Source organism: Arvicanthis niloticus, chromosome 25, assembly GCF_011762505.2.
Source record: "Arvicanthis niloticus isolate mArvNil1 chromosome 25, mArvNil1.pat.X, whole genome shotgun sequence".
NCBI classification, from domain to species: Eukaryota; Metazoa; Chordata; class Mammalia; order Rodentia; family Muridae; genus Arvicanthis; species Arvicanthis niloticus.
This window is the reverse complement of record NC_133433.1, coordinates 13,492,811-13,509,574: the sequence shown is the minus strand read 5'-3', so window position 1 is coordinate 13,509,574 and position 16,764 is coordinate 13,492,811. Positions and strand designations below refer to the sequence as shown.

General features: G+C 37.1%; 1 protein-coding gene across 5 annotated transcripts in view; it reads right to left on the bottom strand.

The window, feature by feature from the left end:
• The window catches only part of Cpne3 (copine 3), a 50,821-nt gene that overhangs the window by 11,276 nt on the left and 22,781 nt on the right, over positions 1-16,764 (bottom strand). For all 5 annotated transcript variants that reach the window (XM_076924111.1, XM_076924110.1, XM_076924109.1 and 2 more), the window contains 6 exons: positions 13,192-13,275; positions 10,561-10,650; positions 5,856-5,954; positions 4,665-4,751; positions 2,526-2,585; positions 1,889-2,022 (listed from right to left, as the gene is read on the bottom strand). In XM_076924111.1, the coding sequence (XP_076780226.1) occupies positions 1,889-2,022; positions 2,526-2,585; positions 4,665-4,751; positions 5,856-5,954; positions 10,561-10,650; positions 13,192-13,275 (554 nt within the window). The remainder of the gene's footprint in view (positions 1-1,888; positions 2,023-2,525; positions 2,586-4,664; positions 4,752-5,855; positions 5,955-10,560; positions 10,651-13,191; positions 13,276-16,764) is intronic.

The window sequence follows — 16,764 nt, the reverse complement described above, 5'->3', positions numbered from 1 at the left end:
CCTGAATACAGAAATGTGAGATGGTACTGAGAGTTCAGGATTTGGGTGTTCTCCACAGGCACACTGATGGATCCAGTAATAAACACCACTCAATGCACTGCTTTCTACTGGAACAGTCTTGTAGGTTCACTCTTACTGATTACATTTACTTATTTACTTACTTACTTACTTACTTACTTATGCATTACAGTGGCTACATGCTTGCTGTGACATGTATGTGGAGAACAGAGGGAAACAGTCAGGTTTGGCAGCAGACACCTTCACCTGTATAGCCAATGCACTCATCCTGTGTTAATTCTTAGTATCTCCCATTAAAGACAGAACCCATGTCATGTCAGAAATACTCTTCCTAGTCGGCAGTCTGTCTAATGCTGTTTAGAAGCATTCATAGGGTTTTTTAATTCCTTTATTAATGAGCGTATGAATACCCAAAGGAGGCACCAGTTTCTTCCAGACACTGCAGATTCCCTTTTGCTTTCTCCTCCCTTTTTTCTTTCCTTTACAGAAATGTCTGAGCAGTTCTGGATCCTTCTATCCCGAGAATTTTAAGACTCTTTTTTTTGGGGGGGGGGGGGGAATCAGGGTTCTACAGCAATTCTGATTCAAAGTGATTAATTTTGAAAGAAATTTCATTTTACATCATTACCATAAGATATTTCCATTTAAAAATAAGTTTCCTCTTAGTTCTTCAGTACAATTTTTTAGTTTATCTTACTAAAAATCTGAGATGTTTTATAAAATTTATATTCACTTATTATGACATATACTGTGACCTTTATTCACTGTGTTAGTGAATATAATTTTCTTAATTAGCTTAATCTGACAATATGATTTTGTTGTTGCTAGTGAGTGGGAAGCTAGTTTTTTTTCTTTATTCTATATTTGCCCTTTTTTCTGAACTCTGGATACTTTTTAGTTTTTAAAAAATTGATTCATTTAGGTTTGATTTTGTTCGTTACATGGTTTTAAGAATTCGTATGTGAAATTACCCTGGCCTTTTACCATTTTCAGGAGTGGCTCTTTGATGACCTGTTAATTGCCATCTATGGCTCATCCTCTCATTAGACTAATAAAATCATCTCTGGCACACATTAGCTATTCTAAGAAATTATTATTATTATTATTATTATTATTATTATTATTATTATTATTATTATTATTATTATTATATTTTTAGTGGGGCTGAGATTGGACCCAGGATTTTGCACAGGATTTGCCATGACTAAAAATATGCCAGGATCGCAAATCTACTCAAAATCTAACAATTGAAAATTCACTCAAAATCCTTTGCAGCAAATCGGTTAAGATGCTCTTTAGCCTTGCCAAAAGGGCCAATTAAAAAATTACTTTCAGCAGAATGTGGTCATGCACTCCCTTAATTCCAGCACTTGAGAGGGAAAAGTAGACAGATCTCTTAGATTTCAAGGCCAGGCTCGTGTGCATACTGAGTCCCAAGCCAGGGAGAGATAATGTAAGACCCTTCCTCAGAATGAATAAACAAAATTTCATTATCAGAAGGGACATGTATATATTCTGGAAAACAATTATTACTGTTTACAATACTATAACATCTAGGTTTCAGTCACATATACAACTTACCATAATGATTAAAACTCCAAGGAAATCAGATCAAACAAATGAATACTGCTGAATTCTCTAACCAAACATGAAGAAGCTATATACAACGCATCATAGCTAGTTACAGCAAGAACGATGCGATTGAAGGGAGACACAAAGAGATAAATAAACAGGTAAAAAAATCTGAGTAAGAGCGCTGTTCTCTGCTTCCCATCCTCACACCTCTATCAGAACACTAGCTAATGAAGCAGAGAGTGCTCTTTCTAAGAAATTACAATGTATACTTCAGTATTTCCAAAGTCATACTCACGCATCATAATCTTGAATTACCAATCCCACAGACCAGATGGCAGTCAGATACTCATTAACACCATTAGGGCTGATGTAATGCAGGGAGTCTGGAGAACTGGGGTCACCATTGGAGCCGGTGAAGTCCACTCCCACCTACCAAGAAATGACAGACAGCAGTTCTTACCTCTCTGAGCTTGAGGTCTAAGAAATCTTCAGGAGACAAGACCCAAAATCATCCCAGAACCTGCTACTGCCATCTCCTAACAAATGCCCACATAACTTCTACAAACAACTGAACTGGACTCATCATGAGAACAATCTGTTCTTCTCTTTCTAGATTGAAGAACCAAGAATCACTAATCGAATTTATGACCCATATTTAGGGGCTGTTCTTATACGTGTGTCTTCTATTCCTTAAATTACTGTAGGATAACCAATGGTTTATACATATCTATTTTCTCTAAAGAACAGATCACTCATCAACTCACCAGCTAAGTCAAACTTCCATGATGAACCTAGATGGTCCATAAGGAAGTCATACGAAACAGACTGTGTAAATTTCACTACAGAGTCAGCTTGGCAGTAAAGGAATGCTGCAAAACAGAGTGGGAAGGTACCATCTAACAGCCTATGTTAGAAAACTTAGTGTTACTTACAGTAAAATTCAGCTGGCATCCTCCCATGATGTAGTCAAGAAATGTGCATTCTACGGTAATCTAGAAACAAAAACACACTGTTAAAACCGAACTCTCCAACTACACAAGAGAAATAAAAGGCTTCTTGGCACATGCATTTCAGAGTTTGTAAGCTGAATGGTACATGACATAAATATGTGGAAATCAACCTCACATTTGGGCATACAAAACTCCTCTCCTAAATGTAAACTCATAAAGATTTTACTACAGCCTAAGTACAGCAGTGTTAAGGCTAACACATCAGGGTAAGTGCTCATAAGGTGAGCCACACCCGCCCTTCTCTGAGAACCCACAGGCTGGTAATGACTGCTGTGGAAGTGAGAGTCATTTTCTTCAGGTGTCACCACTGGTATGCTGCCTGTACATAACAGTAATCAAACTCAATGAGACATACATACACACACACACACACACACACACACACACACACACACACACACACGAGGGGCATGAAAGTAAAAAGAGACTAGTTGGGAAGAGGACGAACCAACAGGAGTGGGAAGATAAGAAAGAGGAATAGGGAAGATGAACATATTCAAAATGCATCATATACATTATGAGACTGTCATAATAAACCTCATTATGGTAAAAAATAGATGCAAATAGAAATATCAATGACAAAAGAAGAAATGTTGTCACTTAGGTTTTATTTAATAAGTGTAAGATACTGACAGTTTGAACAAGCATTTAGTAATCAAGATTTAAAAAAATTAAAAGTTGGGATGGTCACTGGGTGGCCTTTCCTTCAGTCTCTGATCCATTTTTGTCCCTGCACTTCCTTTAGACAGGAACAATTCTGGGTCAAAAATTTTGAAGATATCTGAGTGGCTCCATGCTTCAAATGGGGACCATGTCTATCTACTGGATGTGGTCTCTTTAGGTTACATCTCCACACTGTTAGGCATTTCAGTTAAGGTCATTTCCATTGGGTCCTAAGAGTCTCTCACATTCATGGTGGAGCAGAGACTGAAGGAAAGGCCATCCAGAGACCAGCCCAATTTGGTATCTATCCCATGCACAGGCACCAAATCCCAATGCTATTACTGATGCTATGTTGTGCTGGCAGACACAAGCCTAACACAGCTGTCCTCTGAGAGGATCTACCAGCAGCTGATTGACAGATGCAGATACTTACAGCCAAGGGACCCCTATGGAAGAATTATGGGAAAGACGGAAGGAGCTGAAACCCCATAGGAAGAACAACAGTGTCAATTAACCCAGGCCTATCAGCTCTCAGAGACTCAGCCACCAACCAAAGAGCATACATGGGCCAGTCCATGGCACCCGATAGATATGTAGCAGAGGACTGCCTTGTCTGGCCTCAGTGGGAAAGGAAGTGCTTAATCCTGTAAAAACTTAATGTCCCAGGGAAGGGGGATGCTAGCAGGGTGAGGTGGGACTAGGTGGGTGGGTGAGGGAGCACCCTTTCAGAAGCAAAGGGAAGGGGGAATAGGGAGAAGAACTTATAGAGGGGGGCACCAGGAAGGATAAGCAACATTTGAAATGTAAATAAATAAAATAATTTAAAACAAAAACTAAACATGTTTTCAATGGGAGAAACCTAGCTTTCCCCATCATCTGTAACAGCTTATGAAGAAAATATAGCCAGGCTAGATATACTTGGTCAGGTCCTTTCCAACCTCCATTTACTGTCCTGAGACAATAGACAACCTTATCATTCTTTATCCTTCGCTAAATAGTTGTCAATGGTCAGATGCTACTCTTCAGAGGAAATGAGTTGGCTTCCAGAACTCACATGGATGCTCACAACCATCTGTAAGCCTAGATCCAAGACATCTACCACCCTCTTCTGGCCTCTACAGACACTGCACACGCATGCATGCACCTCACACACTGTAAGCATACCTACACACAGGCAAACATTCATTCATAAATTTAAAAATATTTTTAAAAAGTGGTCAAACCTTTGAAGCAGAGTTATTTGAAAGGTTTATTTACTATTTCACACCCCATTCTTTCCCCCAAGATAGATGCTAATGTATTTTCCAGCTGCTTAGAGCAAGTACTTATTTGATATGAAACTACACTGATACAAGAACTCACAAGTGAACTCATTACAAGTGGCCAAGGCCAACTGACCTCACAATGCTTCACACTGATAACACCCGAATTCTTGTAGCTTTTTTTCTTCTGTCTCTTTTTTTCATTTATGCATTCATATTCAACCTGTTGGAGGAGAAGATGATTTAAATAAACAACCTTCTCCTTTAAAATCATATCTTAAAAGAAAAAGGAAAAAAACTAAATGTTAATCTTGTTAGCAACATGAAAAACACATACTACAAAAAAAAAATGAACAGAATAAAACAGAAATACATGAAGCTAATCCTAGAGCCACAAATAGTTAACACAACTGACTCCATGACAGAAGTACCATTTAGGTCATAAAATTCATCTTGCAAACAGCACCATCCACCAAAATGAAAACACATCGCCCAAAATGAAAACAGACCTAATCAAAGGTCATAGTTCTGAGAAAGTCTCTAAATATACTAACTTTGCTTTTTGGCTTCTGTAGTTTCATTTGTGGCTAACATTTCTTGTTAACTGAAGTATGTCAACCCAGGGTATGTATTTGGGGGATTAAAAGTTTACCCTGAAGAAGGTTCAGAGCTACACTGGGATCCTGACCACTCAGTATAGCTCTCATCTACCTAATAAAGACTTTCTATTGGCTTACACCCACGTGTAACCAGTCTTCTCTGGTGTATACCCCACAACAGAAAGCCTTTCCAGGTTTCAGAATATTTCATGTTTCTACTTAAACTGTGCATCAATGACTCTTTGGCTTACCCCTAAATTTCAGCATTTTAGACTTGCAGGGAGGGATACAGTCCTTCTATGAAAACACAAGAAGGACACACATGTAGATCACAGGACATCTGCCCTGCTTAGCCTGCCATGGGGGACTCACATCTACTACTGAAGCTGATCATGCTGTTTTCCCAATGTGGGCAAAGCACTGCTCCATCCAGTACTGAATGTTTTCTCTGCCTAGATACGAGAGGAAAAGCTACTTCTACTCCCAGAGACGGTCTCTGCTTTCTTCCTGTAGTCTGAAATCCTCACCTGCTGCTGGTTACTATTACATGATGTCCACTCAGTAACACACATATCCCATGAATGAAATTTCACACAAAACTTGTAGATTATAGGGCTTTAAGCAATAAACAATAAAAACATGATAAACCAATTGCTACTCCAAAGAAAAACACATAATGATAAACAACCATATTGGATATATTTTATAACTGCAAAGATACAACTTACAGGTGAGTTTCTAGAGGCTTCTTTGAGTTTTGTCATGGTGGTTTGAAATGTTCCAATGAGATCATGTGATCCATCATTGTCATAATCATAACATTCCACCTGGAATTAAATATATGGAAAATCAATATCATTTTATTAAACAGTATTGGCTGCAATAAGTGTGCCTTTTAGTTAAATAAGACAAATCTTTAATATCATTATTTAATTGGAAGGAGAAGAGCTAAACAGTAGAGAAGTGATGTGGAAGCATATGCAAATCAGACCTATCCTGAGAACAGGCTAGACATAATGGAAGATGAAAACCACAAATATGGACTCTGTTTCACACAGGAAGCAGTTCACAGCTCTTCTACAGTGCTCTCTGTAGATGCTGATAGGAGGCTACATGCAATTATTTCTAGTCTTTCATTTGCTTTACTTAATTATTGTTGTATAAGAGCTAGAAGCCAGTATCCTAGCAGCAAATAATGATATAACTAAGTCCTAGATAATTTAGAGTTACAGGAAACATGTCTCATCAGATGCAACCCAAGGATAATTTCGAGTTAGACATACAGTCAGATCTGCTCCAAAGATTGGGAATCTTACAACATGAAGAGAAACTCTAGAGCAAATCCAGTTTCCATGAAGTTTCCATGCTAAGTTGCTCTTAGTAGGGTGTTCTGGGTTTTATTTTTGTTTGTTTTTGTTTTGTGTATGTGGTAAATGAAAGAAAAAGTAAATATTTACCAGAATGCCTTTCTAATGGAAAAATAAGCTGAAAAATCGATGACAGGGATGTGAACTTTGAAGATAAGGTTTTCACTATACTACATAATTTCATTTACATGGATATTTTACATGTACATAGTTCATATACATTCTTTAAATAGACCCAAGAGGCACAAAAAATGGAAAAAATACTATTATTCCCAATTTGCAGAAATAAAACTTAAGGAAATTAAGAACAAGGCCAACAGATGCTGTATCTCATATGATGAGCAACTCGGACAAAGTAAAGTCCAGAAGTCGACTTCAAGCCAGAAAATTCTTTTTTTGTTGTCGTCTTTCTTCTTCTTCTCCTTCTCCTTCTCCTTCTCCTTCTCCTTCTCCTTCTCCTCCTCCTCCTCCTCCTCCTCTTCCTCCTCCTCCTCCTCTTCCTCCTCTTCCTCTTCATCCTCCTCTTCTTCTTCCTTTTCCTCTTCCTCTTCCTCTCCCTCTTCCTCTTGGTAGTGGTGGTGGTTTTTTTTTTTTTTTAATGGTATTTTTTTCAGTTGGTTTGTTTGTAGATTTTTGAGACAAGGTTTCTGTGTATAGCCATGGCTGTCCAGGAACTCACTCACCAGCATGGCCTCAAACTCAGAGATCTGCCTGTCTTTGCCTCCCAAGTGCTGGACAAAGCAGAGGCTTCTAATTCTAGCAAGAAGCAATTGGCATTTTCCTCTGTGAGAGCTCCACCAAGCTTCCAGCCTTCATGAAGATGGAGTGACCACCAAGGTACAATACTCAGGGATCTTACATTTTCCAGAATGTGTCTGTTTTCTTTCCAGTGCTACACATTGAGTGCTTTTCCTAATTGGATGTCTTAGTCAGGATTCTTATTGCTGTGATTAAACAATAGGGCCAAAAAAAATCAATGTGGAGAGGAAAAGGTTTATTTCACTTCCACATCATTGTTTATAATCAAAGGAAGTCAGGACAGGAATGGAACATGGTAGGAGCTGATGCAGAAGCCATAGAGGAATGCCCCTTCTCAGCTTGCTCCTTGTTGCTTGCTTAGCACCCTCCACAAAGAGCTGGGCCCTACCACATCATTCATCAGTGGAGAAAATGCACCCATGGGCTAATCTAATGGGGACACTTTCTCAAGAGTCCCTCTTCCAAAATGACTCTTGTTTGTGTCAAACTGGTGTAAAACTAGCCCATACACTGGAAGTCTTTCAGCCATTACTTGTATTTTCCTTATCCTTCAGAAACACAATCAATCAATCAATCAAATCAATCAATCAAAACAGGAACACTCAAGAACAGCAATGTGCCTTGTTTAAAGAAAGGCCTTATAGATATTTTTGTTCATGACGAAGTCAGCATTTCGACTCCTGCTCAACATATTCAATACCCAATCTTAAACCAATGGCCTTAATCTGACTAATGAGTCAAAGGGAAAAAAATAAGAAATTGATTTTTTTCTTAAAGGAGACAAAGTTTCAAGAAGGCAGAAAACAACCCATCTTAATGTTTAAATGAGATCACTCTTAGCAGACATTTTTAAATTATGGCAAATGAAGCTTTACATTTTAGATTCCATGGAAAGAACATCAATTTATATATGAGCCAAACAAAACTTTAGTAACGCTAAGATTAAGTTAGACCTTCATAAAGACGAAAATGTTGAAAAAAAGTTTAGATCAATAAAGGAGGTTAAGAAATCGAAAATACATCTTTACAATTCTGATTACTCACTACAGGAAATAAATGGAAAAGCTCCCTTTGTCCTTTCAAAGGAGGACACAAGATCTTTAATGCTGGAATATGTTCAGACCAAGGCTGAGGTAGGATTCATACTATTTTTCTTTTTTTTTTTCTCAAGAATTTAAACACTAGTACTATTCACTATTTATGCAACAGTATCAGAAGAATTTGTGAAATTTAAATGTATGCATATATACATAAGAGCACATGTATACATGTAAAGGACAATACACACCATACAATGCATCCCACTTTAGGCAAGGTGGCAGCATGCATGATATTTCTCTTCTTCTCCTCATCTTTTAAAAATAGCACATGCTAGAGTGACAACACAATGGAGGAACCACAGAAGATTCTGACTTTATTCTCTGCTCTGTAATTCTTTACCGTGCCTTTATGCGATTTCCACATCGGAAGTGAACTGCAGACGTGTGACTAATGTTGCAAAGAAGTACAGAACTAGAGAACTAAAGTGAGTGATGGTGTGGAAAACCAAGTGTGTATAATAAAAACAAACTAAGAGATTTAATAATAAAAGGCAGTCATGAGAAAATCAATTTACTTACTAGAGCAAATTGGGCCTGCAAGCATTCCACTGCGAGTAAAAAATGTTTTAGAAACATGGTTTTGTTGTTAATTTGTCAGAAACAATCAAATAGTCAAGGCATAAACTTCTGCCCTCTCTAGATTTGTCTTAAAATAAGAATTTATAGCTACTTCTATAACATGTTTATACAATTCATAGTATATCTATATACTTATAACATACCTATATTTTCACTGCTCTTTGACATACCATATAAATCACACTTAACCCTGATTTTTTTTAATGTTCTCTATAAACCAGGGATGACAACTTCGAAAGCTCAGAAATTAAGTGGCTTGCATCTCTGCTGCTGTTTCATCGGTTTAAAATGCTTTCACTTTCAATATTCTATTTTTACCCTCTTGCACATAAGAAATTACCATCTACATTATTAGCAAAGAGGTTAGGTGATCTTCTCAACATCTTTTACCTAGTTAAAGAGCTAAATCAAAATGCAATCTATAGTCCAACTCTAAACCGTATAATGTTTCCTATCATCTTCCCTGTTTTTATTATATTAATTACAATAAGATACATCAACAAACAAAAACCCTTTATTTGTTGAGTTGCAAACACAAGAAAGCCTTTTATTAGGAGTTGAATTAATACGTATTTTAGGGCTGAGGAGACATCTCAGTCAGGAGGACCTGAGTTTGGTTCTCAAATAGAACTCACCTATATAAAAGTGAGTGTGTTTTGGTGTGATACATAAAACACACACACACAAAGTTTTTGTGTATTCACTGTCTGGATGTTTGGGGCTTTGTTTTATTTGGTAAATACCTACAAATAAAAACATTTAAAATAACTGTGAAGACTCATTTGCTTTCCCTTGTCCCTACAATGCCTCCACTGTTCTTCTGCACAACGAAAACCAGGAAGCTTCTGCCATATCAGAATAACTGACATCTGCTAGAGTATATCAAAGGATATACTCTAGGCAAAGCACACAGTCAATGTCTGTATTTGCCTAGCAAAGGAACTGTATCAAAATGAAGACATATTTAAATTGGATGTTTTAGTTTTTAAAACAGGTTAAGATGAAGTATGCTGTAACTAAAAGTACATAATGCTTTACCCTTAAGCACTAAGTCAACATATTAGACAGCATAGTCAAGTATGAATGCCTGTAATGCCATTTACTTTAAAAAGTGCTATCTTACATATTAACTTTAGAAGATAGGTAAATATGTACGAATCTGTGGGAGTTGCATACAGTGTCTGAGTTATTATAATGTGACTTGAGTTTCTGACTTCACAAAGTTGTAAAGGTGACACCATTCAGTAGACACTTCATGGGTTTTAAATTTTAATCTCACCTTGTGTTAGCAATGTGCAACAATTCCCTCATAATGTCGTGCAGTGGCAGCAAGCCAAACCATCCACAAAACCACCTCAGTAAACACCAACACTTAATTGTGTACTAGGTTGCTATAATTGGTGAAGCTGGGTATGTTAAATGCATTTTACCATTCTTTCTTCTCTCCCTTCTTTCCTTTCTTCCTGTGTCTCTCCCCCAAATAAACAAAGGGCCTCAAGACCACTAAGCAATGCTCTAACCAAGCTACCCATCTACCTTAACTTATGAGGATTTCGATGTATGACAGGTTTATCAGGACATAATCCCATTGCAAACTACAGAGTACGTGTGTAATAAGTTCAAATTACCTTAATGGTTTTGTCCATATCTCCATAGCACAGAGAGTTCAGAGAGATTTTAAAAGGCTTCCATACGGGATTCAGGTTGTTTTTTATAACCTGTAAAGAACAAAAGATCTATCAGAATATGCAGTTCATCAGTATCTTGCTCTTGCCTCTCCTAAGGTCCTGCTACATTTTCACCACTCACCTCTCAACCACTCTCTCAACTATTTCCAAAAAAAAAAAGAAAAAGAAAAAGTAGGATAATGGTTTACAGTCATATGAAAAGTATAATAAATTGTCCATTTGTAGTATGTACTGAGTAAAGAAAAAGGCTGTTCAGAAAAGAACTAATAACAATGTAGACTTAGAAGTGGTAGCTTGTGGATTCTTGGACACCAGGCATTTCATTATAGTCCCAAAGGACTAAAAGATAGAGCGGATAAGAATGAACACTTATACCTGGGAAATAGCTCATCAGTTAGCAGCACTGGCTTTTCTTCCAAAGGACCCAGGTTTGATTCCTAGCACCCCCAGGGTGGTTGACAACCAACCCTAACTCTTGTTCCAGGGTATCCAATGCCCTCTTCCTGGACTCCATGGGCATTACATGCACATAAGGCCCAGGCATACATATAAGTAAAAAACCCATATAAATTTAGAAATTTAAAAAGATGATTCTTGCTCTGTTGAAAATAAACTGAAAAAATAATTTTATTTTGAATTTTTATGTTTCAATATTACATAGACATACGAAAATATTTTTCATCTATGAGCACTGAGAAAAAGACTGAAAGGTATGATATCCTAGTATAGATTAATACATCTAGCATTTAGATCTTGGTGTCCTAAATACTTTGTACAGTAAAACTTATTTCAGAGAAATATTTCCTTCTGACTCTAAACATAAGAAAATATAAACATATCCTATCAATACTGAAAACCACAGGATCCATTTGAAGAGCCACTCCCTCATCAAATCCAGATTTGAGCTGTATAAATGGTATTAATGTATCATGACAATTTGTGAGTTTACAATGATAAAGAAGAGTGCTTACTAATGTAGGCATAAGGGTTGTGGTGGTTTATACAAGATGTTTCTCAAAGTCAAGGGCATTTGAATACTTATTTTCCTGTTGGTGGTACTGTTTAGGTAGGTTGAGGAGGTGTGGCTTGCTAAAGGAAGTATATCACTGTGGGTGGGCACTGAAGTTTCCAAGACACACAACATTGCTAGTTCACTCTACTTCCTGCTTCAGGTTCAACCAACTGTAAGTACTCGGCCTCCGGCTCCAGTGGCCGTACCTCCAATCTTCCACAATGGTCTCTTATCCCTCTGAAGCTGTAACCCAAATAAACCCTTTCTTCAATAAGTTACCTTCACCATGGTGTTTTATTACAGAACTAAAGAAGTAATTAATCCAGAAGTAATTTAAGAAAAACAAAATCACTATTTTATAGCCACCAATCAAATTGATTCAAGCAAGGACCATCAATGGTTGCTAAAATCACCAGGCAAACGCTAGAGAAAAGTAATTTATGTAGTCTCAAAGTGTTACCACCCCATAAAGAATTTATAAATTGAAAATAGAAAATATAGGACTTTAGAATTCTCAGGTCCTATGGTCGCCAACTTAAACAAATTGCCTGACATCATGGGTACTGTGCAGTCTGAGAACCATGATTATGGAACATATGGAGTGTTCTTGATGTAATAATGTTTGATAAGGAGAAAACACAAGAATCCATTCTAGACTCAATAATTTGAACCGTTCCATGGCATGAAAACATAGGCAGGCAAAAAGAAGCGTATAACTACCTGGGAGCCTAACAGAAAAAAGTAAAACATAAGGCTTCACAGAAACCTAGACAAAATACAATCTACATAAATCTATTCGACACTGAAGAAATCTGAGCATGAATGGCACACAGAATGGCATTTATATACCAATGGTTAACTTCCTTAGGTAACTTCCCAGTGATATAGCATGCCCTTACTCTTCTAAGACAGGGTCTTACAATGTAGGCCTGGCTGTTTACTATGCAGTTTACTATGCAGACAGTGCTGGCTCACAGAGATCTCGCTGTCTCCAGAGTGCTTAGATTAAAGGTATGTATTCATATTCCTAGCTGCCTTTACTCCTGAAAATTGCCTGATATAATATCTGTAGGGAATCTAGATGCTTGTAGTTTACATTAGGATGGTTTTCCAAAAGAAAAAAATAAATTGGCTTCACTAATGCTGTGTGTGTGTGTGTGTGTGTGTGTGTGTGTGTGTGTGTGTGTGAGAGAGAGAGAGAGAGAGAGAGAGAGAGAGAGAGAGAGAGAGAGAGAGAGAGTCAAAGAGAAGGAAAGAGAGCAAAGAAGAAAACATTTAGTATTTTTTATACAATTTAATTTTTTAAAAATGTAAATAAGCATGGCAGTAGAAAAAAGTAAATGAATGAGCATTGTTTATAACTGATGCATATAAACCTGAATTAAAATAATTATTTTCTGTGAGTTCAAGGCCAACCTGGTTTACAAAGTAAGTTCCAGGACAGCCAGGGTACTATTTAAAGACTGTGTCTAAGAAAAATTATATATGTATGTGTATATTAAATTATTATAATAACGCCAAAGAAAACTACCATTCTACTTTCAGATTCAAGAACTTACCTCTGTTCGGTGAACCATCAGCCAGTGGCCATCTGATGTCTGCTTGTGAAACTCCAAGTATGGATCTGACTTCCCAAACAGATCCTACATTTAAACAAACAGCCTTCATTATCTTAAACCCTGTGTGAACACACCTTATACATGTTATACATGTATATATTTTTATACAACCACATAAGTCCAACTCCATAGTAATGATACATTGGTTACAAATATCAATCCCATTATTTCTATCACTAACTTAAAAATGTGTAAAAGTCTAGTAGGGAGAACTATTAAAAGGCATTGTGATGAATAATTCTTCGTTTCAAAACCAATGTACTTTAAAATGTGTTGATGTGTTTCAGCTCGACGTCAGAATTTTAACTTTCCATTCACATAGTATTAACTTCATAAATGATATCCCAAACACTAGCCATACCAACTCTATGAAAGACAGGACAGTTAGCCATGGGAAAAAATACTGAATAACTTTAATAACTTCTAAAGTCATATATTAATTGATAGATTTGGGCTTTAACTTTTATCTCAGAAAAAAGCAAAACAAAACAGAACAACCTTTTCTATGTCATGGTGGCTCACACCTATAATCTCAGTACTTGGGAGGTAGAGACGGGACTGTCATGAGTTTGAGGCTAAAACATAAGGAAACTATTTTTAAAAGAGTAGGTGAGCTGGACATCTCTAACTCAGCAGTTACAAGCACTAGTTGCTTGTTATGGACTAGTTCAGATCCCAGCATACACATACGTTAGGTATCTTACAGACATCTGCAACTCTAGCTCTGAAGAAGGATCCTATGCCATCCTTTTGCTTCTGTCCACACAACCAGAAGTGCACAGGTGCATCACACACACACACACTCACACACACACACACACACACACACACACACTAAATAAACTTAATCTTTAAAAGAAAAGTTCTCTCTGTGTGTGTATACTAACAAGGCCCAGAAACAAACGCTGGGTGAGAGCAAGAGCAAATGCTGAGCACTTCTTCCCCAGTGCAGCCCAAGCACACAGCCACTGAAGTAACACCCAGCTCCTTTTAACGTGTCAGTCTATCATAGAAATCAGAAAAAAATTCACATGGAACATCATGTCATATGACAGAAATAGAACAAGGGGAGTAACTACAGATACTTATTACTTGTTTGGGCCAAATCCTTTCAAATCTGAGGCTGAGGTTGGGATAATTTGAATATCAGGCAAAATTCATCCATTGCAGCTAGCAGTTGTTAATGTTTAAATGCACAAGTTTATAACTAATTAAAGACTAACAACAAAATTAAGACAACAAAAAGTATTCACATCTAGAAGATGCTAGAGAATCAACTTATTCAGAAAAAAAAGATATAAGCAAAGAATATCAAATGCTTAGTACTTCCTTTAGAGAAGACACATCAAAATAAAGCTTGTAACTGCTGGGTTAGAGATGTCCAGCTCCCCTACTCTTTTAAAAATAGTTTCCTTATGTTTTAGCCTCAAACTCATGACAGTCCTGTCTCTACCTCCCACGTACTGAGATTATAGGTGTGAGCCACCATGACATAGGAAAGGTTGTTCTGTTTTGTTTTGCTTTTTTCTGAGATAAAAGTTAAAGCCCAAATCTATCAATTAATATATGACTTTAGAAGTTATTAAAGTTATTAAAGATGAATATTGGGGCTGGGTAGATGTTTCAGTACTTTTTGCTCTTTCAGAGGACCCAAGTTCAATTTCCAGGTCTGTTGGGGGCCGACTTTTAGCAGAAAGCGGCTATCAGCTTTGCAGCCATCTTGAGCCATATACCCTGACATGTGACTTGGATTACAATAGCCTACAACAGCTGAGCACACTCCGATAATCTTGGTTTAGATACCTTGAGATTAAAGGTGTGTGAGATTAAAGGTGTGTAACTTAAGAGTGTGACTTAGAAGTATAGAGATCAGAGTTAGAGACAAGACCTAAGGGCATGATTAAAGGTGTAACTTAGAGGCGTGGCTTAGAAGTGAGACATAGAAAAGGCAGAGACAGAACAGATCAGAATTCAGACTATAAAAGATAGAACCAGAAATCAGACTATAGAAGACAGAACCAGACATCAGACTGAGATGAGACTATAGAGGGAGAATCAGACAGGAGACACTTAGAGGAAGAGAGACTGAAGAATAAACGGGATTGAATCACACCCTGACTGGTCTCTCTAAACTAAACTAAAGCAATCAATCAATCTCAATATCTCTCTCTCTCTCTCTCTCTCTCTCTCTTTCTCTCTCTCTCTCTCTCTCTCTCACTCTGTCACTCTCCCTCTCATTTATTTATTTATTTAGGTATGTATGTATTTATATATTTATTTATTTTCAGTTTCTCTATGTAACAGCCCTAGCTATACTGGAACTCACTGGCCTCAAACTCAAAGAGATCCGCATATCTCTGCCTCTCAAGTGCTGGGATCTCTCTAATAGAAGCATTTCTTACTAAGAATATCATTGTTTCGCAGACCTGAAGAATATAACATAGGCAGATAGCTATCATCAATGGAAATTACCAAAACACAACACAGTATTAAGCCCCTGATAGAATTACACACCACAACTGATCAAACTGTTTGACAACACTTTAAAGTACCATCAGATCAGCTTACTGAAGTCAGGAACAGGAAACAAAGCAAGAGAAACGATGCCACGGGGATTTATTAGCTACATGCTGAATGTACAAACTTCTACAGGACAGAAGAATCTGTTCCCTAAATGTACAGATAGATAAATGAATGGATGAGGGGTGGGGAAGGAAGAATGGAGGGAATGAGGGACAAATGGCAAGAAAGACATGAAAAAGAATTTATACATCAAAAATTATATTAAGAGACAACTTAAATAATTACACTTTAAAGTGTCGTTAGAAACATCCCAAAATATTTGTATGCAAGATGACATAGTATCTGGGAAGAGGGAATGTGGATATTTAAAAACAAAGTGGATAAAGATTCACCATGAAGCATAACTGTTAGGTGACAGAACATGATATTTCTCAGATGATTTTTGTTTGTTGGTTTTTTTGTTTTGTTCCATTTTTTTGAGACAGCGTATCGTTGTTGCTATGTGTTACTGGCTGGCCTGGAACTCACTTTGTAGACCAGGCTGGCCTAAGATCTAAAGATCTTAGAGATCTTCTTGCCCTCGTCTCCCACATGCTTGGGTTTAAGGTGTATATCACCACACATGGAAAAATATAGTATTTTTAAAAAATGCTATTGTACTAATGTATGTATGTTAATTTTTAAAGACTCTGGAAACTAGTGTTTTAAGACACTTCCAAGTTAAGTTTTAAAGTAAACAAAACTGGTAAAGAACACTGTATACTGATATGTATTCAAGTACAGAAATGCAAAAGCATCAACTGATTTTATAATTAATAAACCACAGGCATTTTGCTTTTCCCCTAAAGGTTACTAAAGTACTTTCTTAAACTTTACTATAATGTTAATGCTTGCATGCTTTTAGTCTTTAATTGCACCTTCAGGAAAAAGCTGAAGGGAAATGGGTGCTGTTTAAGCATAGTCAGAGAAGGAGTGAGGGAGAAGGAGAAA